This window comes from Gambusia affinis, linkage group LG14 (assembly GCF_019740435.1).
Source record: "Gambusia affinis linkage group LG14, SWU_Gaff_1.0, whole genome shotgun sequence".
Lineage (NCBI taxonomy): Eukaryota > Metazoa > Chordata > Actinopteri > Cyprinodontiformes > Poeciliidae > Gambusia > Gambusia affinis.
Window position 1 is genome coordinate 530,767 of NC_057881.1, and position 26,880 is coordinate 557,646.

General features: G+C 45.8%; 3 protein-coding genes across 5 annotated transcripts; 2 read left to right on the forward strand and 1 right to left on the reverse strand.

The window, feature by feature from the left end:
• The first annotated feature begins 40 nt into the window (after positions 1-40).
• Positions 41-6,763, forward strand: LOC122843388 (XK-related protein 8-like). Its single transcript, XM_044138080.1, has 3 exons — positions 41-748; positions 1,881-2,074; positions 5,003-6,763. Exons 1-3 carry the CDS (start codon positions 468-470, stop codon positions 5,743-5,745), a joined length of 1,218 nt encoding a protein of 405 aa, XP_043994015.1. The 5' UTR covers positions 41-467; the 3' UTR covers positions 5,746-6,763.
• A 4,450-nt stretch (positions 6,764-11,213) lies between these two features.
• Positions 11,214-22,688, reverse strand: zc3h12ab (zinc finger CCCH-type containing 12Ab). Of its 3 annotated transcripts, none has more exons than XM_044137724.1 (7): positions 22,571-22,688; positions 20,356-20,538; positions 19,514-19,911; positions 16,610-16,749; positions 14,360-14,594; positions 14,183-14,283; positions 11,214-13,734 (listed from the first exon to the last, which is right to left on the reverse strand). In XM_044137724.1, exons 3-7 carry the CDS (start codon positions 19,888-19,890, stop codon positions 12,971-12,973), a joined length of 1,617 nt encoding a protein of 538 aa, XP_043993659.1. In that variant the 5' UTR covers positions 19,891-19,911; positions 20,356-20,538; positions 22,571-22,688; the 3' UTR covers positions 11,214-12,970. The 3 variants fall into 3 exon arrangements, with proteins under 3 accessions (XP_043993659.1, XP_043993661.1, XP_043993660.1); XM_044137726.1 differs by having other exon boundaries at positions 19,514-19,925; XM_044137725.1 differs by lacking the exon at positions 22,571-22,688 and having other exon boundaries at positions 20,356-20,552.
• Positions 22,574-25,392, forward strand: smim13 (small integral membrane protein 13). The gene is made up of 2 exons (XM_044137727.1): positions 22,574-22,973; positions 24,402-25,392. The coding sequence occupies exons 1-2, from the start codon at positions 22,898-22,900 to the stop codon at positions 24,584-24,586; spliced, it is 261 nt and encodes an 86-aa protein (XP_043993662.1). The 5' UTR covers positions 22,574-22,897; the 3' UTR covers positions 24,587-25,392.
• Positions 25,393-26,880: the final 1,488 nt, after the last annotated feature.

Sequence of the window (26,880 nt, forward strand, 5' to 3'; positions counted from 1 at the left end):
CGCTGTCTCTTTAAGAGCAGCTCTGACTTGGATCATTTCTGCCCAGTTTGTGCATTTTTCATGCAGTTGTGTTTTTCCATGTGGAGTTGGGGGGAAAGGTTTGTTTTTATTGATCAGCACTTTGAGCTGCTTTTAGTATGAAGGACGCTTTATAAATAAAATTGATTGATTGATTGTTGATGGTCACTGTGACATGTCAGCTAGTTCGCCATATTGGAAGTGGCAAGGCTTCTCTTTTTTCACTTAAAATTATTATTTTTTTTTTTTAAGTCAAACTCTGAACAACCTTTATGGCTCCAATGTAGCTCCATACTCCCGTCGGCAAACAGTTTCAGCGGAGCTTCCGTATCCCTTTAAGACTCCTCTGTGGGTGGAGTTAGTGACTTCTTTTCAACTTGGGCTCTTCCTTTCGGTCTTGTATTTAACGGGCTGTCAGTTGTAGTCATGAAGTTTTCCAGGGACTAAACATGAGGTCTCAAGTGGACTGTCTCCTGACCACCGCCGGGCTGCCTCTGTTCCTGGTCGACATCTGTCTGGACGTCCTGGCTGCTGTGGAGTTTTACAGGGAGGGATCGTACCTGAGCCTCGGTGTGCTGCTGGTGCTGCTCATTGGCTCCTCGGTGCTGGTTCAGCTCTACAGCTGGCTCTGGTACAGCTATGATCATTTTGAGATGAAGACCAGAGTGGAGGAGTCCGCGAAGCCTGGCCTCGCGGTTCTGCACTGGGTCCAGCTGGGGATCTACGTCAGGTGAGTCCAAAGTTCCTCCAGCGCTTCAGGCGCAGCGGGAGGTTCATGTAAAACCTTTCACTTTACAGGAAATACCAGCTGAAGTCCTGCTCTGTAAAAAGGCAGGAGTTTCCTCGAACCGGAAAACCCGGTAAAGGTGGAGACGCGGTTCGGTTCCGGAGAACAGAACCGGAGACATGGGGAGCTTCAGTTTCTGCTCCAAACGAGCAGAGTGAAGATATTTACTCAGAATTATTATCTTTATTCAAAGAAACCCACGGAATTAATAAAAAATAAAAAACCTTAATATTTTAAAATAAGAAACACGCTGAACTTGAAATACAAATAGATTTATGAATAAGTTGCAATAACATAAAAAACCTTAAGGTATTGTATTTATGTCTTATTCAGTGAAGTTTTAATTCCATAAAAATTACAGTAAAGCCCATAAAGTTTCATTTCAACTTATTTTTATTTTACCAAGAAGTTATTTATTTTTTTAACTAATAAATAATTTTAATAAAAATATTATTTATTTCTTTTTAATAACAACATAGAAACATGAATACAAACTTCCGACTCATATTGACATTTACCAGTTACATTAAAGAAGTTATTGTTTGATAGAAATAAGAGCAGGATGTCTGAAATAATATTTATAAATTTAAATAACTATTTAATACTTCTTATATTTCTCCTCTGGTGTTTCTGAGGACATATGTGCTTTGATGATCTCTGGAGGGCCTCTGTACCATCACCCTAATCTTACCAACACTAACGGGGCTGAAGAGGAAACCTGATGATTAAACTGAATCATTTGGAGCTTCACTGAATGTTTAAAATGCTTTTTCCTCTGCATCTCATCTTGTTGAAATGTTGTGGTTTCTGAAGTTAATCATGTGTTAGAGGAACATGCAGTCATAGTATGACCTGTCTCACACACACACACACACACACAGCCAGTCAGGTGTTTGCTCTCGGCTCCTGTTGCGTCATGTGGGAACCTCCGCAGGCCGATGGAGGAACCGTGACGGTTCGTCTCCTGACTGGCGCTGCTGCATTCTGAGGGAATCCGGTCGAGTTCAACCTGCTCTGGAAACAGCAGGATGATTATTATGAAATTATTAACTTGGTGGAACCGGTTTCATTTCAGACATGCAGCCGTCATGGAGACGTCTGTGAAGAGCTGCTGCTCCGACTGCGACAGCCAGGAGGAAGACAAGACGGCGTTCCTGAACCAGGACCTGAGCATGCTGCGGATCATCGAGACCTTCTCGGAAAGCGCGCCTCAGATCGTCCTGATGCTGGCCGTCCTCCTGCAGGACGGGTCGCTGGAGCCGTTCCAAGGTTCACATTTCCTCCAACCTTTACCAGCATCAGCAGTAAAATCTGCTCATCAACCAGAAAATGAGTCACTCTGTTTATATAAATGTACATTAATCTAAGCTGTAAAAGGCTTTTATTTTGAAGAGTCTAAGTGAAGCTTCCTGTTGAGTTCTCGCCTATTTTGACTTTAATATATTCTAATCAGAATTTTGAAAGGATACATAGATGGAGAAAATGCCTTTAATTCACTGGTTGCTATGGCGATTCCCTCCTTTTTGGAGAGAAACAGACATTTACATTGTTGAACCTTCAACATCAGAGCCTTCTGTTGGCCAAACATCTCCAGAGCCCTAAACAACTCTCTGAAACCCAGCATGGCTGGATTAATGGCTTCTGACCCGGTGACCTCTGCAGGGAGCAGCTCTGTTGGTTCTGGTCTCTGGGGTTCTGTAGAGAACATCAGGGGGAACTTTGCGGTGACGTTCTCCAGAGCGTCGGCCTTCCTGCCGTCCACACAGCTGCTGGTGCTTCCTGGCAGATTCTCCTCCAAACAGCCAGGACCTTCTCCACTCTCTGCAGGCGGTCCAGCTGGTTGTCATGGTGACAGTTTGGAGACTGGGTGAGAGGACAGAAGTAAAACGGGATGCAACACGTCTGATAGTGGCTGAGTCGCCGTAACGGCTCTGATGTCTGGCAGTTCCTTTATCTCTGCTGTCCTTTGCCTACAAACACTTTAAATGTGCAGCAGTCGGGCTGAAGCCAGTTTGGTACCGTCATGCAGTCACTATGCCACCTCTTGGACTGTGATGATGAGTTCTTTGAGCAGCACTGAAGCTGCCCCAGCTAAACAGCCACACAGCTGGAGTGGTGCCATCAGTAGCAGCTTCTTTGGTGCAACTATGGATTTGGAAGCTAATAACGCCACTTGTACTTCTCCATCTGGTGCAGATACCCTACAGATCCATAAGCCCAATCAGATGCATCCTGAAACACATGGATGGATCTGATGGGTCAGTCCAGTCTGAGTTGCAGTCAGTGTAGCATCTGGTTAAGGTCGTCTGGGACAATTGAGTATCCATGACGTCCCACAGACGCTGCGCAGTGATCTTCTACTGGCCGTTTCTCTGTCCCACGCAGCTGCATGAGGTACAGGGCCGTTTGTTTCCCATAGCAATGGAGTTGCACACGTGTTCACACCATCAACCATTAGTCTCCTCTTCTAGTATGGGGTCTTCCTCCATGTCTTGCCTCGACCTGGTGATCATCTGCTCACTCCTGTGTGGCAGCATGTTCAGCTGCCACAGCTTCTCTGTGTGACTTGGTTCAGCTTCTGGAGGGTCACTAGAGCCGTGAGACGCTGCTGTGGGGACAGTTGGTGGCGTAACAGACTTGGGCCTTGTAAAGTCCATCCTAGCCTGATGTGAACTGCTGCAGGTCCACCAGGGAGACTAAGATGTACTGGTTCTACTGGTGTAACCAGATGTTGGCAATCTGACCCAATCAGCAGGAACATTAAACGTCTTTAATGGATGGCTGTGGAACATCTCTGACATTTCTACTGCAGGGCCTCAACTGGATAAGTTTAGCTGTTTGGCTGTGAAAGTTTGTTCTAGGAAGACTTGCTAGTTGTGATGCAGGAGCTGAGAAAGAGAAACCACCATGGATGATGCAGCTTCTTGCTGAACTGTGTGGAGTGTGAGTTCTTCAGGCTTCCTTTGAAGGTCCAGGCTGGGAGTATTCTGTGATCTGGTCTCAGTCTGTATGTCTGCTCTGGAGGACGATAAATGTGCAGTAAACTATCGGTGCTGTAGAGGGCAGCACTGGGTCAACGCGGTGAGTTCCTAACAGTCCGATCCGGGCTTCAACACACTCCAGGCCGCTTCTTATTAGTTGTTGCAATCATCAACTTCTTTCACTTGACAGCCATACTTCAGACTTCACAAGGACCAGCCTGACCAGGCTACACCATACAATGGTGCCAACAATAAGCAACGTTTCAGCACGGTCAACAGAAATGACCACCACCACCAGCGTCCTCACACATACAAACCAGTTTGGCTCCCAGTCAGACCTTAGTGACAGTCCCACCGTGTCAAAGCTGTGAGCTGCTGCCACATCAGTAACTCTTCTGTCCATCATATGGCTCTTACTGACGACATGACAGCTTGAGCAGCACGTCTAGCGGTCTGATGAATGTACAGTCTGGACTCACCAGGCAGGAGGTTCCCCAGCTGCTGCGGTCATGTGGCTGGTATCAACCCCGTGATGCTTCCTCTCACACGGTTGGCACTTGGCTTTGAGGTCGCACCAGGAAGCCCGACGTTTTATGAGCATAAAAATAAAGTTTGATTTGATCTGATTCCACCTGTGACTGAGTCGAGTAGCCAGAGATCTTTGTGACTTGTAGGACGATGGCGGCAGCACTGCAGTTGGGCTGATGGTTTGATTCTCGCTCTGATGTGTCATTGGGCAAGGCACTTCACCTGCCTTACGTGCTGGCGCACCACCAGGGGGCGTGGCAGCCTCGGGTGACATTTCTGACCAAATTCTAGCACAAAGTAAATATAAAAATTAAAAATGACCAAGACTTTATTGGCCAAAGTCATGAACTACATGAAATGGATCATTGCTGTGAATAGAGATTAGTAATACTTGACCAAACGGTGCGCAGGTTCATCTGAGCAAGAGTCTTATAACAGACACACACTGCTGGACAGCTGGATTAAACTGCTCATCACTCTGATGTCTGAAATATTTCATCCTCAGAACGACGCATTAATGCGCTCCGATAATAAGAACTACACATAAAACACCGTTTAGCAACAGGAATATAAACTAGAGGACTGGAAAGAAGGAAGTAACAGACCTGCTGGTTTCCTGTTGGGTTTGTGTGAAGGCAGCTTCAATGACTGATGACCTCTGAACCTTCTGTCGTCTCTTCCTCCTCAGTGTTGAAGACCTTCGGCTCGCTGTCGGCCGTGGCGTACTGCGTCACCACCTACCACCGCTGCATACGCTCCTTCCTGCCGGAGAAGGAGGAGCAGTCGGTTCTGTCCTCGCTGGTCTTCTTCGCCTGGAACCTGCTGCTCCTGGCCGCCCGCATCGTGGCCCTCGCCCTCTTCGCCTCCGTGTTTCCCTGCTTCATCTTCACACACTTCGTCTGCTCCTGGCTGCTCTTCTGCTACTTCGCCTGGTGGGCCGACACAAACTTCATGGAGAGCGTGGGCGGGGAGTGGCTGTACCGGGCCACCGTGGGGCTCATCTGGTACTTCGACTGGTTCAACGTGGTGGACGGGAAGACTAGGAACCGGGCCATCTTGTACCACGCCTGGATCCTGCTGGACATCTCTGTCCTCTGTGGTCTGTGGTTCTGGAAGATGAGCTGGGATCCTCCTGGCTTTGAGCTGTCCCGTCTGCAGGGGGCCATCGTTTGGGGCGCCGTGGTCGCCGGCTACGCCTTGGGTTTGGGTCTGAGGATCGTTTACTACACCTGCTTCCATCCAAAGTTGAACAAACAGGATCTGATAGGAGGCGGCGTGACGACGCAGAGCGACGAAGTGGACTCCCCGGCCATGTTTCGTTCAGCGCCCAGAACCCCCAGCGGGCCGAGCCGCCCGCCGCTCCACAACAAGAGGATGAAGAAACTGGCTGAGAACTTTTACTCTTCATCCGCTGATGGTGCTCAGGTCTGAAACCTGCAGCTTCAGGTTGAACTGGACTTTAACTAGGCCGTTTGTCCTCCAGCATCAGCCTCAGAACCAGAACCCGACCTGCTCCTTTAAATCCCAGGAGAAGAAAGTCCACCAGGTCCAGGACAAATGTTCTGGTTCTGGTGCTACATTAGGTTCTCTCACCTTGGAATTCCTGCAGCATTCCAGGCTCACTGCGTTGAGCCGGACCGGTTCTGACTCGTCTCTCAGTGTCGGGAGGCGGGTCGGAACCACGACCCAGCCGGGCTCAGAAATCTAAAAGATGGGATAATTTATTCGTCTTGTTTTCTGTTGTGGATACATTTAAAAAAGATCAAATGTTTTGTCATTTTGCTGTCAGTTTTATTCTAGTTTGTAAAACTAGAAGATCAGTTTATAAACTGAAGGTTTCTAAAGATGGACGTCCAACAGATGAACCCGATTGTCTCTGATGATGGAGGCAGAACCAGAGATTCACCGTCGGACTTGTGATGGTTTTTATTTATGGATTTAGTTTCTTTGTGTTCAGCAGGCAGACGCTCCATGTCTCTGGTTGATGTTAGCATTCACAGTTAGCATCCTCAGTAACTGGGCAAAACCAGTTACTGAGTCACACTCAGTTTCAGGGCAAAACCAGGTCAAAGTTCACCACATGGAGGAAGCAGAGAAGAAATGATTCCCATCATTTCAGGTGGATTTTTATCCCGTCAGGCCAGCAGGAACAGGAAACATGTTCTCTGGTTTAGAACCTCTGATCCGGTTTCCAGTGAAATGGACCAGCAGAACCAGCAGAACCAGCAGAAGTTCCTCTTCCAGCATCGCTGCTGCCGACGTTTCATCCATCCTGTTAGTCGACGTGTTTACAGGACAAACCAGCTGCAGTTTGGATTTTTCATGGAAAAACTTTATATTTTTGTGGTTTAGAAACACGCAGACTGTAAAATAAATTAAAAATAAATCAAATAAAATGATGGAGCTCAGAGTTCTGATGTCGGCCCACCGGCAGTCTGCTCCAAACTCAGTTTCATTTGTTTCTTTTTTATCTGAAATGTTTTTTATGTCAAATATTTTTCTAGAATAAAATGAGACTGAAAACATTTTTGGAGTTTGTTCCTCCAAAAATGGAACAAACTTCCATTTTGTTCCATTTTGAGCAGCACTGAAGCTGCCCCAGCTAAACAGCCACACAGCTGGAGTGGTGCCATCAGTAGCAGCTTCTTTGATGCAACTTTGGAAGCTAATAACGCCACTTGTACTTCTCCATCTGGTGCAGATACCCTACAGATACCCTTGGGGTTTTCAACACCAAGGATCACAAACCGGCAGGAAACTGAATCTGAAAATACCATCCACACGGTGAAGCATGGTGGTGGCAGCATCATGCTGTGGGACAGGGCAGATGGGTGGAGCTAAATCAGGACAATCCTGCTACAGAAGAACTGGGACTGGGGTCAAAGTTCAACTTCCAGCTGAACGATTGCTGAATTGATTAACTTAGGCTCCGCCCCTTTTCATTCTCTGACAGCCTGGTCAGTGAAGTGGATGTGAAGAGACGTTTGTGCTGCAGCGGAGCTCCCTCCTGTCACACACTGTCATGTCTCAGTGTGGACCAACTCCAGCAGGAAGGAGACGTTTAATGAAACATAAACCCAAAAACGGAGACTTGGGAACCAGGAGGAAAAGACGAACCGGCAAGTAGTGACTGAGAATGAGGAGCTTAAATACTAGGAAGTAGAGCGTGGGACCAACGGACCGGGGCTGATGAGGTGGTTACAGGTGAGAGCAGCTGGAGTCAGGCTGGAAGAAATACTGACACAAAGAATAATAACTAGAGCTAATGAAATGAAAGCTAAAGAAACCAGAGGGATAAAGAAATAGACATAAGTAGAAATACTACCCAGAGCAGGAATTAGAACAAACTCTTGTTAGTTCATAATTTATTCTTAATAAACATGGAAACCAATATGTAGTTCTATATTTTACCTTTTTGTCTTTCTTTTGGTTTAGTTTTGTTTGTATTTCTTCCAATTCATGTAAAGCATTTTGAACTGCCTTGTTTCTGAAAATCTGCTACATGAATTAATGTCATTAATGTGAGGCACTGAAAGGAGAAAATGATAAAGAAACATGAATGAAACCGGGACAACCAGCAGCACTGAGGTGAACTAGATCAAAACTGACTTAAGAGGAACAGGAAGACACCAAACCCAGAGTCCTGACACACACACACACACACACACACACACTGAGGGAGTGGAGGTCAGAGCAGCTGACTGATCTGGGTCACGATCTTCTGACCTGCAAGAAGTTTGTCAGGAAACTTCCTGCCTGCTTCCTGGTCTGAACTGCTGGTGTAAAAAACCTTCAGGTGACTTTTGTTGTGAATTTGTCAGATAAAGATCATTAAGATTTATTAACAGGATCAAGCAAACAAACAGGATCTGGGTTTAATCTGGATCTATTGTTCTGTGTTCGCTGCAGCAGATTCCAGTTGGATCTGTGATCTGCGATACAAACTGTCAAACTGCGCCCCCTGCTGACACAAATCTGAAAAGCACCTAACGCAACAAGCCCTGGTGAAAACGGATTCGATCCATAACACAACATGAAACATTGCAAGCCTTTACTTCCTGTAATGTTGATGATCCTGATAAGAAACATTAAATCTTACCAAATATTTGTTGTCCAGTTTCTGCAGTGCAAACATCTCCAGTAACTTTGAAATGAGGTCCAACTCATTTCAAAGTTACTGATCAGCAACATCTAGCAGCCCGTTTAAGTTAATAATTGTTGAATATTGATTTCAAAAGAAGTGCTGTTTCATTGGCAGATTTTTTTTACTTATAACGAATGAGGAGATTTGAGAGATGAACTAAACATTACTAAAATAATATTTAGGAGTAACTGATATATAAACACCACCTGGAAGGTTTTTTAGGCTCATTTCAGAAATATCAGATAAAAACATTTGTTGATATTTTGTGTTTTTGCAGGTCATGAAAACCTCCAAACTCTGGTGAGTTTCACCAGGACGGGATGAGGCTGCAGCCAGAACCTCTGGGTCCGATACGCTCAGACGGATGCAGAACAGCAGCGTCTCACCTGGGCTGAAGACAACCAGAACCGGGATGTTCTGGTTCAGAGGTCCAAACTCTGTTTTCCGATGAAAGCAAAGTTTTTATTCCCTTTGGAGGTCTCAGAGTCTGGAGGGAGAGCGGAGACGAGCAGAACCCCCGGTGCTGGTTCTGGTCCACTGGGTTTTCTGAAGTCTGTCTGACTGGCCCAGCCTGTCTATGCTGGTCGATCAGCGGTACCAGGTTCGGGTCCATTGTAACGTCTTTGGATGCACAGAAGCGGCGCTTCCACCTCCTCCCAGATGATGGCGCTCCTCGCCATGTCCAGCAGGAGATGCGCACATCTGGGATCTTTGAGTCATGATCCATTTCTCAGGACCAACGGTGAGTGTCGGAACGCAGAGAACTGACTCAGCATTCTGCCGGGAATGTGGACCCAGCTCCTGGTTCGGGTGACGAGGGTCCGATACCCTGCAGGCTGGACTGCCACTCTGGTCCGGGTTACACCAACCCAGGACTGTTGCCTCAGTCCTCGCTGTGAAAAGATGAGGTTATAAAGCGTGACGGCCTCCCTTTGTTCAGATCCTTCACCACCTTTGCTCCAGACCGCCCTCTACTGGGGAGGAGGCTGCAGGACCCATCGCTGCCTCACCAGACAGGTGTTCTGTTATCTGTGCTACTCGTAAATCCGTCCTACCTTATGGTAATGCGCATGCGCACATCAATGCAACGTCACATACTGCTTACTCAGCAGATTTCTTATTAATACATCTTACCTGTGAAAGTTTGGTTTATGTGGGTTTTTTTCATCCCAGATTTTGGTAAATTTTATTTAATTTGTAATAACCTGTAATCATTAATATTTAAATGGTTTTACTCATGACAGGCAGCTTTGGTGAAATACATTTAGAAATGGCTCATTTAATAAAGTCTGTCATACAACAGATTAATGTGTGAAAAGAGTTACAGTGACCCTGGTTGAAGTAAAATGATGGTTTTTAATGGTGTAGGATATTCTAGTAAACATCCAGGCAGCACATCTACAGCTTTTCATTTTAAACTGGTAGGATGTTCAGATCTTGTTTCGTCATGGATATAAACTGATCCAATGCTAAGCTAAGTGTTATGACTCCGTCAAGCTGAGGGGCCATAAGCAACCAGAATGAAGTTAATTATTAACTATTTATTGTTACATAAATAAGAGGGTTCCCCTTAACTTTATCCACTCGTTGTCAATCCAATAATGTTAAAAAAGAAAACATTTCAGGTGGACAAACCAACACAAACCACTGCAATGTTCACTGCAAACTTAAGATGCACTTGATTCACTGCAGAATGATCACATGCAACCCAAACTGGAGATCCCACCAACAGGATCGGGTCTCAGAGGCCCGGTTCTGTTTGAAGCCATCAAGCTCTCTGGTTCATTCAGACTCTTTTCTCTGAAGCTCAGACACATTTTTTCTGTTCCATGAAATGCATTGCTGTGTCAAGAGGTCACCACTAGATGGAGCTGTTGTGTTAAAACAGACATGTTCCGTTAAGCGTCACCTGAAAACATGTAATTTACATTTTTTGTCCATCATTGATGAATGTAGATTTTGATGCATTTATTTCACTTAGTGGAGAGAAGAACCACAGCAGACGGTCATCCGTCCTCTGTCCAGATTATCTCTGCTCCAGATTATCTCTGCTGGCCACCAGTGATGCTTGTGTAACCTCGCTAATCGTTATCGGGTTCTAGCTCGGTTCAAATCCGTTCTGCATTGTGTGAATAATGGCCAGGAGCCAGGATGAGATGAAACGATGTTTATCTGTACGGAGCAGAACATGGACTGATCAGGAATCAGGTCCATCACCGCGGGTACAGCACCTTACGAGGAATAGCATTTTATGTTAGCATCAAGCTAACATAACATTTTACCAGAGCGTTAAACTCAGTGAACCTCGCGCCCATTTCTCATGAACTGAGATGTCTGTGTTCACTATGTTCAACACTACCAACCACCAGGAAGGGGGCGCTGTTTCACCAATTACACATGGACCCAAACTTGGAAGTAATGACAAGTGGAAACCTGTACAACATTAACTGTTACACGAGCAGCGGACAGAAACCAGACAATGACCCCATCTGGCGTACATTTAGTGAACTGGGCCCACATGAAAACCATGAATGGTTTTTATGGTTTTCATGTGGGCCAAAACCGCCATGGAGCAAAAGTCAAGAGGAAATAGCAGGAAAAGGTAAAAATGGAAAAATTAAAGACTTTGTTTCAGAGATTTCAAAGCTTTACACAGTTGTACAAGTTCAGTCAATGTTAATGAAAAATATTAAGATGCTGGTTTTAATAACAACCCACTTAGTTTTACATCCATGTGAATACACAGAGGCAAAGGTTTCGTAAAGGTTCTTTATTTAAAAAAAACAAAAACAAAAAAAACAAAAAACAGAACAATTCATAGTTTTACACAAAAACAGAAAATAAAAAAAGGAAAATCAAAAATAATTCCCAGTCAGCAGCAGAGCTGAACCTCATAAAGGTGAATCTGTTCCCATCCAGGATTAGCTCAAGCTAACAAGATAACCTGTCTGGTCTAAACCAGTTCAGATTTCAGATTAAAATCGGATTCAAACGGTTCCAGAATGTTCCAGAGGAGAAGAAACTTTCCTCTTTAACCCAAATATCCATTAGCCGAGACAACCAGAACCTTCCAGAACCTTCCAGACAGATTTACAGACTGTTGCCATGGTGTCCATCGCAGAGGTTCCGTCGGAGCTCGGAACCAGCACTGGAGCTCACTACTGCCCCCTCTGGCCAGACTTAACAATACTTCCATACAGTGACGTGCGGTGAGGTTCATAGCTGGTGAGGCACTGACGTCATCAGAATCAGATTTGCAAATAGATGCATAGATTGACAGCAGTTTACAGGTTATGTTTCACTTCTGCATCCTTACACATACAAACTGTAGCTCACAAAACACACATTTCCTTAAAAAACAAAACAAAATAAATGTCGAAAGTCGGGATAAGCGAGAGGAAAAAAATCACTATCTCTATTATAATCTATCGCTGCACTTGACTTGCTTCCCGAATCGTTTAGCCTAGCTCGCTGTCACTTACTCGGCAGTTGAGGAGTGAACAAGACGAACGTCTGGGATCTTGAGCGCCCCCTGCCATGAGGCAAGAGAACTGCCTGCCTCACCTCGAACCTGTTCTCTGCCGTTTATAATCGCTCATTACACGAAACACGCTTACACAAACACAGTTGGTGACAAAAAGCACTGTACATTATATACATAAGCTAAATTATTGGAAATAAGTTCACATATTAAATTTGTTTAAACCATTTTATTGACGCCGTACAGCAACATGCTCTCTCCGCTTAGCAGCCAGCGCAGAGCCAGGGGTTGCGCAATCCAAGGTGAGGCAGATCTCGCTGCTGCCTCACCGGCATCGCTTCCAAGCATTTGAATGGGAAAATAAGAAAATTCAGCGATTTTGAACAAATAAAAATCGAAATTGGTGAAGCTACACGAAAAATAAATATTTTTTAGTACAAATCACCGGATGAATATAACAATTTAAATTACTTTATGATTATATATTTTCTTTCTTTCCATGATGTGCCTCCCCTGACCGCACGTCACTGCTGCCATATTTTGGCTCTAAAATGAAATAAAATCCAGATTTTAACATGAAAATGACTGAGATTCAATCGGCATGAAGCCGGTTTAGAGGTCCATTTCTATTTGCTCAGAACCTCATGGTTCTGTTCATCTGGACTGGACCGGTCAGCCTAAAAATGATTAAATGAATTTTCACATGAATTTATTTTATAAAAATGATTATTATAACTGAGGTCAAAGGTCGAGGTGTTTCTGTGTGAATGAGAACATTATGGAGGAAAACGTTCTGGAGGTTCTGACCCAGTAATGCTCTAAATGGGCCGAGCTCAGGTCCATTTAGTTGCTTTAATTAAATAAAGATACAATTTGTATCACATGACCAGCGCTGGTTCCCGACCCGGTCTGATCTGACCCGACCCGGTTCGGATCCAGAGCGCTGGGATTGTTGCCAGGTGGATACCACGATACCAAAACACACCGACTGATGCTGGTCTGAGGGACGATCCGACCCGACCGGACCGGACTCACCTCAGGTACCGGTTCTGACTCTGGAGGGCCAGGATCTCTGCCACCAGAACCTGCGGGTCCAGAACCTGGGGGAACCGGTCCATGGCTGAGTCCACCAGCTGGGCGCTGAAAATGGCCAGGAGCTTCTTCCGGACCACCTCCCTCTGCTCCGGACCTGGTTCTAGACCCGGTTCTGGACCTGGACCAGTTTCCCAGGCCCCTGCAGGGCCGTGAGCCTCGGGGATTCGTCCGAACGGGTCGGACCAGTACCGGTGCTGGTGGGTTTGCTGGAAGTCCGGAGGCTGGCTGTTGGCGTGGCTGCTGAGCGGAACCGGGCCACAGCTGGGGTACCGGGTCGGGTTGTAGCGGGCCAGGTCAGCCGGAACCATCCGGATCGGACTGAGTGAGCAGCAGCTGCAGAACGGTACTGGCCCGGTTCCGTACGGCGCGGCGTACTTCGGGTCGGGGAGACTACCCGGGTTCTGACTGTCTATGGATCCCAGGCCGGAGTCCAGCTGGTCCTGGGAGCCCTGGTTCCGGACGGGTCCGTGGTCCGGTTGCTGGCCCGCCTTCTCCTTCCTGGACTGGGACTTCCTGCCGGAGCGGTGTCCGGACCGGACCGGTTCCAGTTTCCTTCCAGAACTGCTGCCATGGGCCAGAGTCAGCTTCCGGGCCAGGTCGTCCACAAGAGACGGGTTCGGGTCCGGAACCGGGCCGGGGTTCTGTTTGAACCGCTCCGGATGGTGGAACTTACATTTGGTGCCGTACGTACATTTCTTCCCTGGAAGCAGAAACCAGAAGGTTCTGTCAGAACCGACCCGTTCAGAACCGGGCCTCACAGAACCTCATCAGAACTCAGTTAAAATGTATAGTTTATATCCACAACTAAAACATTTCCTGTGACAGAACCCGTCCAGAACCCAGACCTGGTTCTGCTGTCTAAAGGTTCAACTAGGCCCGGTCAGCGAGACCCGGCTGGATCAGAAGAACCCGGCCAAAACTGGACCCATTACCTGGAAGGAGAGGCAGAGGGACCGGTTCTGTTCTGATTGGTTCTGATCTGATCGGTTCTGGGTGTTCGGGTCGGTGAAGGTCCGATCTGAACCCGGTAGAACCGGATCAGTGTTCTGGTCTCCTATTGGACCCTGAGCTGACAGAATGTTTCTGCTTCCTGTCTGTGGAGTCTGAGCCTGGAGGACTTCCTGCCGCAGCAGGAAGTGACGTCTCACCGTAGGGACACGGCGCCTTCTTCTGCGTCTTCGGGAACTTCCGGAGGAAGTTCTCCAGGTCGGGTCCGTGTCGGCCCAGCGGGTCGTCTGGCGGCATGAACCTGTCGGGTCGAAATGCCGTCAGTGAAATGGCGGCCGCTCGTTTGTGCGGCGGGAAGCGGAGGAGGCGGGGCTTACTTGTTGTTGACGAAGGAGTACATGAGCAGCCGCTCCTGGATGAAGCGGCGCCACTCGGGCTTGTCGCCCTGCAGGTCGCGGTAAAGGTCGTTGGACACGATGACGCCGTCCGACTCGAAGGCGTGTTTCACGATGAAGCAGTCGTCGTTGCAGACGACGCGTTTCCCTGCGACGCGGCGGGACGGCGTGAACACCAGGATCTTCTTCTTCTCCAGCTCCCGCAGGATGTGCTGATCTGCTCAGAGGGGCAGAACGTTAGCGCTGTTAGCTCGGCTTCCTGCACCGCCACCAGGGGGCGCCTTTGTAACCGTAACACCGAGTCACGCTTTCATGTGGAGGAAATGGTGAAAATAAAAGTTAAAAACAGGACAAATATCATGTCAGTTTCTTTTAACCTTAACTGAAAATCATCAGGACAATAAATCAAAAGTCTTATTAAAAATAGTTTTTCACAATAAATCAATTATTGCGATAAATGATCAATCCTGTAAATCTGTCACGATAAGTAACATGATCAATTAAATCACATGATTAAGGAAAATGAAATCTATAATTTCCATTTTCATAGAAAATGTTTCCGACATGTTGGATTTTTGAGTGCAGAGGAAACTTGCTGCTGTTTCTTCTAGAATCGGGTTTTTCTCTGCAGCCTGATGTGACCTGGTTAGTAAAACTCACATCCTGCAGCCGGAGCTTATCTGCATCAACAATCTGTTCATTTTCATGATGCAAACCAGCAGCATTTTCCTCCAGATGAAACGCTCATCTTTTTGGTGTCAAGCAGCGGAAAAAAACAACATTTTATCTTCATGGTTTCAGTCAGAAGAAGAGCAGATAAAGCTCTTCACTCGGAGTCTGGAAAGAAAACGAAGAAGTGACCCGAGGGTTTTTCCCAGCAGAGCGTCACAGTTAACCACGTCCTGCTGAACAACCAAACTACGCTCAGCACCGAGCTTCACACGCCGCTCTTCTCTGCCCACAGAGCGACAAACCAGTGGTTTCATTCTGTCAGGATGAAGACTGGGACAGTTTGAAGTTTGGTGAAGTTAAGACTGAAGCAGGTGATGTCAACGGGTTTCCATGACAACCAGAATCTTTGAGGACCAACGGTGTTCAGAGGAGATCCACCAAATATGAGAAAATAATCCTGAACTGATGACAGACAGAAGATCGGTTCTTCTGCAGAGCAGGAACCTGGAGGAACTACAGGAGGCTAACGTTAGCTTAGCTGTGAGTTATTGTGATTTAAAGGTTTTTTAAATGGTTTCCATATTTTTTTCATTTCTGGTGTTTTGTTGTTGAAAACATAAAAAGTCCCGATCAGTGTTGGCCTCTGCTAGCTAAAAAGCTAGCTATGATGATTCTAAAGAACTAATCCTAAACATTAGTTCTGCTAATCCTAAAAGCTAACCAACGTGGTATTTAGCAGAAGCTAATGCTAACATGTTGACACCCATCATGTGTCAGTAACACATGCCTCAGACCAGCACAACTCTGCTAAAGCGCTAATACCTCAGCTAATGTTTTTAGCACTTTAGTGTTTTTGCTAACTTTGAAAACATTTAGTGCACTTAGCTTTCACTACATTATTCTTTCCAGATGAATTATAAACCGCTCATTTATTGGGATGTTTTATAAACTCCATAGATTTTAAAATGTTTATTGTTGAACTACAGCAATGCATTCTGGGTGGAGAATAATAGTCATTTCCTGTATCATGAGTGGAGAAGTGAGCAGTCTCTCAAAACATTTCATTTTTAAATAAAGTTTCTGAAGAGAGGGATTTCTTAAACAGACTTCAAAATAAGAGCATTAAATCTAAAGTCTAACTAGTTGGAGTCAAAAATCAAAACTCATTTGTAAAACTTTGTTCAACTGAAAGTTTATAAAACAGCCATGAAAATACTTCATAATTCATGTGAGAAAATTAATTTAGGGGAAGTCCATTGTGTTAAACATTAGCAAAGTTTGCGGACATGCTAAGCTAGTAAATAGCTCTGCTATTAGCGGATTAGCAGAGTAGACGAAGTGTTCCTGTAGTCTGGTCATGATTCCTCAGCTCTGGTTCTGGAGACGGAAGTTTTCATTTTCAAACTGGTTCTGATCCAGAGGCTCCGCCCCGTGTTTTGCAGCAGTCGTTCTGTGTTGGAAGCTGTTTGCTGAGCGGAGCAGGTTCCACCGGCTGCGGGGCCTCCAGCCGGGCCCCGCACCGGGCCCCGCAGCGCTGAGCCACACCTGGAGTCCTCCTACCTGCGATGGGGACGTCCGGTCTGGGCTGCTCCTTCCTCCAGGACGGGACGAACACGGTGACGTCGCTGTGGCCCCGGTCCAGGAAGAAGTTGACGGCCAGCTGGATCCCCAGGCAGGAGAAAACTTCCTTGTTGCCATGGCTGCAGGAAAACACGGAAACCAGGAAAAGAGCCGGTTCAGAACTAAGAACCCGGTGTTTTCAGCCCACCGTGTTGGTTCTGGTGCTGCACATGCTGGACCCGGATCCTACGAGCCTCCAGAACCAGAATATTTATGGCCAGAACCCGAACATTCCTGGACCCGGAGTCGGCCCGATTTGAACTTAACCCAATGAACTAAATCAGAAATAATCTCATTTTCAATAACTGATGAAACATTCATGACTAAATCTATCCATCAATAAATTAATTTAACTTCCTCTTCATGTTGAAATCAGATTTTTTTAGTATTTAAATGTTTCCATAGTTTGAGTTGAATCTGATTGGTCCACCTGCAGCAGTTAGCCCCGCCCCTAAACGCCAACATTTATCTTAATTAATTAACTACATGATTATTGTCCATTTGAATGAGTTCACATTAAAGTAAATTTTCATGTTTTGGATCTTGAAACAGGTGGAGCTTAAAGTTATACATGATTGGACTAGACCAAAAGAGTCAAACTCCAGTCGCTGCCTGCAGGTTGTAGATGAGCCACAGGTACAAAACCCTGGAACCAAACGGTTCCATCACCTCATCCTGGTGTGGGTCGGTTCTCCAGAACCTTAATGACCTGATTATTCTGTTCAGCTGCTGCAGCAGAAGCTCATCTAAACACTGCAGGACCTCCAGAACCTCCAGGACCTCCAGGACCTCCAGAACCTCCAGGACCTCCAGGCCTCCAGGACCCCCAGGACCTCCAGGCCTCCAGGACCTCCAGGCCTCCAGAACCTCCAGGACATTGGGCCTCCAGGTCTGGAGTTTGACCCCCCTGGACTCCAGCCTAAATGGAGACCAGTTTATGTGACCATGTGATCAGCTCTTTATTCTGATGATCAGACATTTGTAGATCGACCAGCGATTCGTTTCTGAACCCGGTCAGACGAAGAATCAGAACCGTCTCTGTCTGGGGAATTCCGGGCTTTCGGCCGGGTCTTCTGAGCAGGCCGCCGGGCCGGTTCCTGCCGCCGGGCCGGTTCCTGCCGCGCTGCGAACAGACACATCAGATTTGCATAAAGCAGAAGGCGCCGCGGCCTGTCAGAGCCTGCATGGAGAGGCGGAGATTCAAAGCGTGAGGCTGAGCAGAGTTCAGGTTACCGTCTCTTTAAGAAGATCAGCTTTACTGAGAGCTGGAGCTTTGAAAACGAAGCCCATGACCTCTGACCTGCAGCCTCCAGGCAGCGGCTGATTGGCTCTCTGACTCATCAGGAAACCTCTGGAAACAACCCGGGTCCAAACCAGACGGGCTGCAGAATACTGGACCAGAACCACAACCTGAACCTGGTTCTGGTTGTGGTTTAGCGTCTGCAGTGAAAATTTCACACAGTTCTGTGAAAACGTTCTCAGCAACTGATGCTGCAGAGTTCAGAACCTCATCAGAACCTCACCAGAACCTCACCGGAACCTCACCAGAACCTCATCAGAACCTCATCAGAACCTCACCGGAACCTCACCAGAACCTCATCAGAACCTCGCCGGAACCTCACCAGAACCTCGCCGGAACCTCACCAGAACCTCATCAGAACCTCGCCGGAACCTCACCGGAACCTCACCAGAACCTCATCAGAACATCACCCGAACCTCTCCGGAACCTCACCAGAACCTCATCAGAACCTCATCAGAACCTCACCAGAACCTCACCGGAACCTCACCAGAACCTCATCAGAACCTCATCAGAACCTCACCGGAACCTCACCAGAACCTCATCAGAACCTCGCCGGAACCTCACCAGAACCTCGCCGGAACCTCACCAGAACCTCATCAGAACCTCGCCGGAACCTCACCGGAACCTCACCAGAACCTCATCAGAACATCACCCGAACCTCTCCGGAACCTCACCAGAACCTCATCAGACCCTCATTGGAACCTCACCAGAACCTCAACGTAACCTCACCAGAACCTCGCCAGAACCTCACCGGAACCAAACCAGAACCTCACCGGAACCTCACCGGTACCAAACCAGAACCTCACCAGAACCTCATCAGACCCTCATTGGAACCTCACCAGAACCTCGCCAGAACCAAACCAGAACCTCAACGTAACCTCACCAGAACCTCGCCAGAATCCCACCAGAACCAAACCAGAACCTCACCAGAACCTCACCAGAACCTCATCAGAACCTCACCAGAACCTCGTCGGAACCTCACCAGAACCTCACCGGAACCAAACCAGAACCTCAACCGAACCTCATCATGACGGTCAGGAGGAAATCTCTACCAGCTCTTTCTGCCCAGAAAGTTTGTAAATTGAAATTATGGAAATAAATTTGCTGAACGAAACACAAACATTTAAAATAAACTCAGTTTTCAGTAAAACGTTTGGCTGAGGTCGTTTTTTCCAGCCGGTTTGAAACTGATCGGGTCAGAGCCGCTGGGCCCGATTAGATCGGAGCAGATTCAGGTCTTAGAACGGCCTAGTCAAAGTCAGAGAACTGAAACCTGCAGCCTTTTCAGATTCCTACTAGTGAGTTTGGAGCTGGACCGTAACTGGATCAGAACCAAAGTTGGACCAGAACCGGGTCAGAACCAGAATTCGGTCCAATAATCAAAATCTTCATATTTAGAATAAAGGAAGAAAAGTTTCTGATTTTCATGAAGACAAAACATGAAGAGATGAATGAATGAATGAATAAAGTTAATTTGTTCATTCAGTACTAATGAACCACAGAGTGACTCCCTGACCTCTGACCTCTGACCTCCTGGCTCTCACCTCATGGCGACGTTGCTGCCGTCGATCACCACGGCCCTCAGGGCGTCTCTGTCCTCCTGGTCCCGGTTCTGGTTCCGGGTCGACGGGTCGGGGACGGGGACCAGCAGCTCGGGGCCCGGGGCCTCGGGGTCGCCTCGCGGCACCACGACCGACACGGCAGTCCGCGGGCCGGCTCTGACCCGGACCAGCTCTCCCAGAACCTTGTCGGTGTCGGCGCCGAACTTCCTCTGGACGGCCCGGACCTGAGCCGTGGAGAAGCCCAGCTTATGGAAGAAGTCCAGCTGGGGGTCAGAGGTCATCGTCCTCTCGTTCGGCTGCGTGGCGGAGGTTCTGATCCACGGCTCGGCAGCTGGAACTGGACCCGCATCGGCTTTCATATCAGAACCGTCATGGCCGACCTGGTGGAAAACAGCTGGTCAGGGTCAGAGGTCAATCTGAGGAAGCGAAACGTCTGACTTCATATTTCGTTATTACTGATTATAATCTGAGATTATAATCTGATCAGAGATTACAGAGAACACTGAAGAATGAACTAATTATCAATATTAATCATGGCTTTGATCATAATTAATATTAAATAATTAAACTCCGTTTTAATATTCATTCTGATTTCCTGGTTTAGAAAAGAGAAAAACTTTTAAACTGTTAATATTTTAAGAATTATTATTAATATTCACTATCATTTTTCCTGCTCAGTCCTGACTCCACTTTAACTTTTCTCAGGAGTTTCTGAACCTAAAAGTCTCACAAGCTGTCAGCAGTAAAGGTTCCGGCCCAGTTTCGGACAAAGAGCGGATAGAAAATCTCGGTACCGAACCGGGCCGAACCCGCCTCCAGCTCACCTGCTCCTCAGGTGTGTCTGTCCCTCCAGGTCCGCGTCTCGGTCAGCTCTGGAAGAACGCGGAAGGAGAGCCGCTCTTCTTCTGCGCTGCGCTGCAACAGGCGGGGGTCACGTGACTCAGGGGCGGAGCCACAGAAAGCTCCGCGGGACGTCCGGGGGCCCCTCCCTGTCTGGGGGCCGCTGCCTTAAAACAACAAAAACAGTTTAGAGCCACAAAATCTATCAGAAACATTCAAAGTCTCCTTAATTTACTGAACATGAAGAAAATCACAAAACAAAGTAACATGTTCAGATATGAAATATGTTTAGAAAACCGGTTTGAAAACACATTAATAATCATAATAATAATAATAATAATAGTTATTATTATTATTAATAATTATTATTATTAATAATTTTTATTGATAATTATTAATAATAATTATAATAATAATTATTATTATTATTACGTTCTGTACCAGATTACAGTATAATCTAATTTGTATCTGAATTCCCTTCATAATGTTTGATTTTCTGTCATTTCTGTAGTTTTATTATTGGTAACCATGACGACAGTTTCTCTGTGTTTCCCGCTGTTGATTCATCTGATCAAATCTTTATTTATTTATTTATTTTTTTCCCCCACCAGGGGGTCTTTTTGTGGCTCTCGTGTCCCTTATACCACGGTAGGCTGACAGGAGAGGGGGGAAGACATGCGGCAAATGTCGTTGGGTCCGGGAATCGAACCCGCGACGGCTGCGTCGAGGACCCTCTACGCCACCGGAGCACGCCCCCAAATCTTTGCTGTAAATCTTCAGAGAAACAGAATCAACGATTTTTTCTCTGGAACTTCCTGTTTGCAGGTTATTGGGATTCGCTGAGCTGGAGGAGAAAATTCATCAGATCAATGTGTTCCGATCAGAACCAATCGGAGCCGATCAGATCGTCTGGTTCCCAGTTCAGGCTCCAGTAAACAGGTTGCACAACTCACATTCAGCCTGCAGCAGAATTTCACTGCAATATGCAAATCGTGCAGCAGCAGCAGTTGAAACGTGAGCAACGGGACACAACGTGATGAAGCAGAACGAGACGCAGGTCAGATTAACTGATTCACAACAAAAACATCTGAAGTGAATCCTCAGGTTCACCAGCGTCCCTCATTAAACCACTTTCATGTTTCAGCAGATTTAAAATGAAAGGAAACATCTCTGAGGGCTTCCAGTAATGATAAAAGAATATTATATAAAATAACTGTAAAGGTTTGGGTTCTGTCTGGTGAAATGAATCAGCTGGAAACTGAATCCCGATAAATATTAAAACTGATCAAACATGGAGGAGAAAGAACCAGGCAGCCGGTTTATGGAAAACTCTTCTCTGATTTATGGGATCAGTTTCAGATCGACAGTCATAACAAAATAAATCTTCTCTATGATCCCAGTCAAACCACCATGAAGCTTCTGCTGCAGACCTGAACCTCCATTAGAGTCCAGCAGGAACCTCCAGCGGTCACCGCCGGGCCGTCCGGCCCGACTCAGCTTGGATTTAAATTAATATTTGGATCACATGTAGCCTCCGCTTTCTAGAACCTTCTGGAGTCCCACCTGCTTCCATGATCCTTAACAGCTGTAAAATAGTTGTTTACCATCGAAGGCAGGAACTATGGAGAACTGATACTGCCAGAATTGATAATAAATAAATAAATAAATAAATAAATAAATAAATAAATAAATAAATAAATAAATAAATAAATAAATAAATAAATAAATAAATAAATAAATAAGCAGACAGATAAATATCATTTGTTTTTCTGGCCTATTCTCCTATCTTCGTCTATCCTTTTTAACCTTTTCCCTCCTTTCTCCCTTTTTTTAAATTTACGTGTCATTACATATGAAATAAACCCAAAGCAATTTCTAGTAGAGAAGATAAACTGAGATTAAATACTTAAGAAAACAAGAAAATAAAAATGGCAATGAATTAATTTCGAAATAAATTTAAAATCATTAGAAAATAAAAATGACATCAAATAAACAAATAAATAAATCAAGAAGTAAAACTGCACATGAATAATAATGATATATCTAATAATGAGCAAAAATAGGGAGTATAATTGAAAATCAGTTAATTAATTTGGTAATAAATATACTGTAATTGTTCATTTCCTCACTTTTTTTAATTGGTAATTATGGCAGGATCAGTTCTCCATACTGTGAGTAAGAATGATGTAACTACAGTACCCAGAAGTCAGCGTGAAGCCGCGCAGCCTCAGTTGACCGCTGTTGGTGTTGTCTAACCGGGTCACAGTTCTGCTCCGTGTCGCCGAATAAAGTTCGGGATCCAGACCCAGTAGCAGAGCGTGGGCCTGCTGAGATCAGCCGGAACCGCTTCGTGTCCGCCCATGGTCCTCCTGGTCCGGTTCGGACCGTCTGCGAGGCGAGGCTGCTAGTCAGCGGGCTAACAAACCCACAGGCCGGCGTGGAGAGTGAGATGACCCGCTGCTGGCGCTCCAGCCCGGGGTCAGCTGAGTGAGAGGGCCGCCGCCGGAGCGCCGAACCCCCGCAGACATGTGGCAGAGCCTCGGCCTCACCCTGCTGGTCATCGTGGCCACGCTCCTCTGCGTGTTGCTCTTCATGCTGTTCGGTGAGCTCACTCTCAGAACCGGCCGGAACCGAGCCCGAACCCCGCAGAAATGTCGGAGCGGAGGCTGACCATCATGGCTGCTGCTTCCGCTTTTCTGATCCGTGAGAAGCAACAGGAGTTAGCGGAGCCTGGTTCTGGTTCTGGTTCTGGTTCTGGTTTTGATTCTGGTTCTGATTCTGGTTCTGATTCTGGTTCTGGTTCTGGTTCTGATTCTAATTCTGGTTCTGGTTCTGGTTTTGATTCTGGTTCTGGTTTTGATTCTGGTTCTGGTTCTGATTCTGGTTCTGGTTCTGATTCTGGTTCTGGTTTTGGTTTTGGTTTTGGTTCTGGTTCTGATTCTGGTTCTGATTCTGGTTCTGGTTTTGATTCTGGTTCTGATTCTGGTTCTGGTTTTGATTCTGGTTCTGGTTTTGATTCTGGTTCTGGTTCTGATTCTGGTTCTGGTTTTGATTCTGGTTCTGGTTCTGATTCTGGTTCTGTTTTTGATTCTGGTTCTGGTTCTGATTCTGGTTCTGGTTTTGATTCTGATTCTGGTTTTGATTCTGATTCTGGTTCTGGTTTTGATTCTGATTCTGGTTCTGATTCTGGTTCTGGTTCTGGTTTTGATTCTGGTTCTGATTCTGGTTCTGGTTCTGATTCTGGTTCTGGTTTTGATTCTGGTTCTGATTCTAATTCTGGTTCTGATTCTGGTTCTGGTTCTGGTTCTGGTTTTGATTCTGGTTCTGATTCTGGTTCTGGTTCTGATTCTGGTTTTGATTCTGATTCTGGTTCTGTTTTTGATTCTGGTTCTGGTTCTGATTCTGGTTCTGATTCTGGTTCTGGTTCTGAAATCGCTCCAGAAACTAGAAAATCTTTTCTCGGATCCATCAGGCAGAGAGGGAATGTTTCAGACTTTATTTATGTGGTTCTGATGGTTCTGGTTCACATAGGATTAAACCCAAAAGTCCAGAACCTCAGAATATTGGATCAGGTCAATAAATAGAACAAAACCCAGTGGACCAGAACCAGCAGATAACCCAGGTCACTCTCCAGGTTCTGGATCTCCAGATGAAATGAAAACTTTATTCTGAAAGAGACTTTGGACCTCTGAGCAACGGTTCTGGTTCCAGTTCCGAAATGGTTCGGTTTGTTTCTCTGTTTGGTTAAAAGTTTCTAACTGATTTGGTTTCATCAAGTTGTTGCTGTGTGGCAACAGTAGAGAGGAATAGTCCAACAGAACCAGAACCAGAACCTGGTCCATCACTGACTTTAATCAATGTCCAGAATACTTTAATACTTCAAAAGCTGATGAACAGGGATGGTTCCGACCCAGATTAGTCCCGTACCGGGCATCAGATTGGGTGCAGCTGATGTCAGGAGGTGAACTAACGGTTCTGGTTCTGGACGGATCGGGTCTCTGCAGTCACGGTTCGCTCTCTTCCTCCTCAGGTTGGTACGTCGTCTGGCAGCTCTTCCTGTCCAAGTTCAAGTTCCTGCGGGAACTGGTCGGCGACGCCGGAACGCCGCAGGCCGAGACCCGGCCTTCAGAACCCGAACACCCGGCTGGCGCCCCGACCAGAGCCAGGAACCGGACCGCACGCCAAAGAGTCTCCTTCCCAGAGAGCAACTCGTAGCAGGTCGTCGCTCCTCACAGGACGCTTTACAGGAACCAGCCGATCCAAGGGAAGTCCTGTGAGGACAGTCCGGTCCAGTCCGGTCCGGTCCGGTCTGGATGATCCAGCTGCTCCCTGCCGCCAGCTAGAGGGCGGGGCTTCTTAGCATAGATGACCTCTATGACCTCAAAGTGGTAATCAGTTAATGGACGACCTGGACGTGTCCATCATCATGCTGTTAGAAACCGTCGGCTTCAGGAAGTCACATGATCTCTTCTGTGTCCAATCAGCTGCTGCCAGCTGACCTCATCAGTATTTCATCACTTCCTGTGGCTTTTAATAAACTTGTGGGAGGGCTCTTTATTAAGATGAAACTTCTTTAGTTTAAAGTAAATAAATTAATGCCAATCAGGAAATGAAGCGAGTCTTTTGTGGGAAAGTTCCTCCAAACGATGTCAACACGCCCCCCAGTGGATATTAACAGCATTACATGAAAAACAGATTCCGGTTCTGGATTTTAAAACATTTATTGAAGTTTATTACCTGCTGCACAGCATGATCATTAACTGAAAATATTATGATTGGTTATGGAAAATACATTTAAAAATGCAGAGAAAACTAATGGTAAATTATTAAATAACCCCAAAATCAATCATTGATTTATTGATCTTTGATCTACTAAAATTTATATTTTCATACTCAGTTTTATCATTGTTGCATGATAAATGTAATAACTTGTAAAATATACTTTAATGCAGTGACCAGTACAACATAATAAATTACCTGTTATGTAAATCATGATGCCTATAAAAATATTTAACCTCTGAGTTGTTTGTTTCTGCCTGCAGACAGTAAAAAAGATAAACGGTATGTTTTATAATTAGTGACAATTCCTTTTATGCTGCCCATCCCAAAGACATTACAGAAAAACAGAAATTTTTAATTCAGTTCAGATTCTTTATTTCAAAATAGAAAGTATATGAACATAAGTACAGAAATGTATAAACCTACAAGAGCAAAAAGATGTTTTTCAACATAGAAATCCATCATTTCAGCTACTTTTTATTTCCCACCATTTATTATTCGTAAATATAGATTTATATTAAAATGTGATCAGTTTAATGCAGCCTTGTCCATAAACATCTACAGCATCAGAGTTACATATGAACTTTATTTATACTGTATTTATCCAGGTCGTTGGATCAGGTCTGATGTTTCAGCAGGAAGTCAACCAGGCCAGAGCAGCCGGCCAATCAGAAAGGAGCTCCTCATGCAGAAACATTTACACCAATCAGCCTGCAGGTGGCGCAGCAGCAGAGAACAGAACCATAGCAGCTGCATGGAGGAAGAAGAGCCTTACCAGTTCATCATCATCATCTTCATCCTAAAGCCTGAAACAAAATTCAGGACATTAGCTTTTGATTTAAGAATACTGCGTCCTCTAAAAGAGTCTGGAATTCTTAAAAGTGCAACCTGAATCCTTTTTCAGGCTGAAGGAACACCGACCCAACATCCTGACCTTAAACTAAAACTGTAAACACGTTTTAGTACTTTAAAGAATCTCATCTTTAAATCCTTCTGATTTAAACGTCTGACATGGTGAAATGCTGCCCCCGTGTGGACACGCAGCGTTACTCCAGTTTTCTGTTTCTGAGCTGATCTGACTCTGAAATGAGGCCGACCCCAGCCTCTTCATAAGATCCATGTGGTTCTGACTCACTGACAGCGGAACATATAAACTGCTTGATAAGAATAAATTATTTCTGTTGGAGGCTTACCTAAAACCCTGCCGGAACAGCCGCAGCGGGGCCTCAAACTGCCTCACTTTTCTGTAGCAAACCGTGTAGGAAAGGACAGAACCACAGCAGGTTCAGCCTCGCTGGAAACGGCTGCAGCAAAGTCACTGAAAACCATCACTAAACGGCGTTTAAAAACCATCCGTTTACCGCTGAGAACGGCGCCATCTTTACAGGAGACGAGAAGCAACACGCTGCTGATCATCCGTTAGAAACTCCAGATTTAAAATAACATCCAATGAACAAAACCGGTCAGGAGCAAAACTCACCTTCCTACAAACAAGTCAGGTCCTTACAAAGTTTAGATTTAAAACCGCAGAAGGAGGATGACAGCGGATTAGAGTCTCACACACCTCCATGTCTGACCGGTAAATGAAACTGCTGCTGCTTCTCTTCTTCTTCTTCTTCTTTTTTTTCCCCTCTTCTTCTTGAAATGTATTGGCGGTTGGCTAGAAACTATTGGTGAGTATTACCGCCACCAACCGGTAAGGAGTGTGGACCACATGACAAAATAAAATA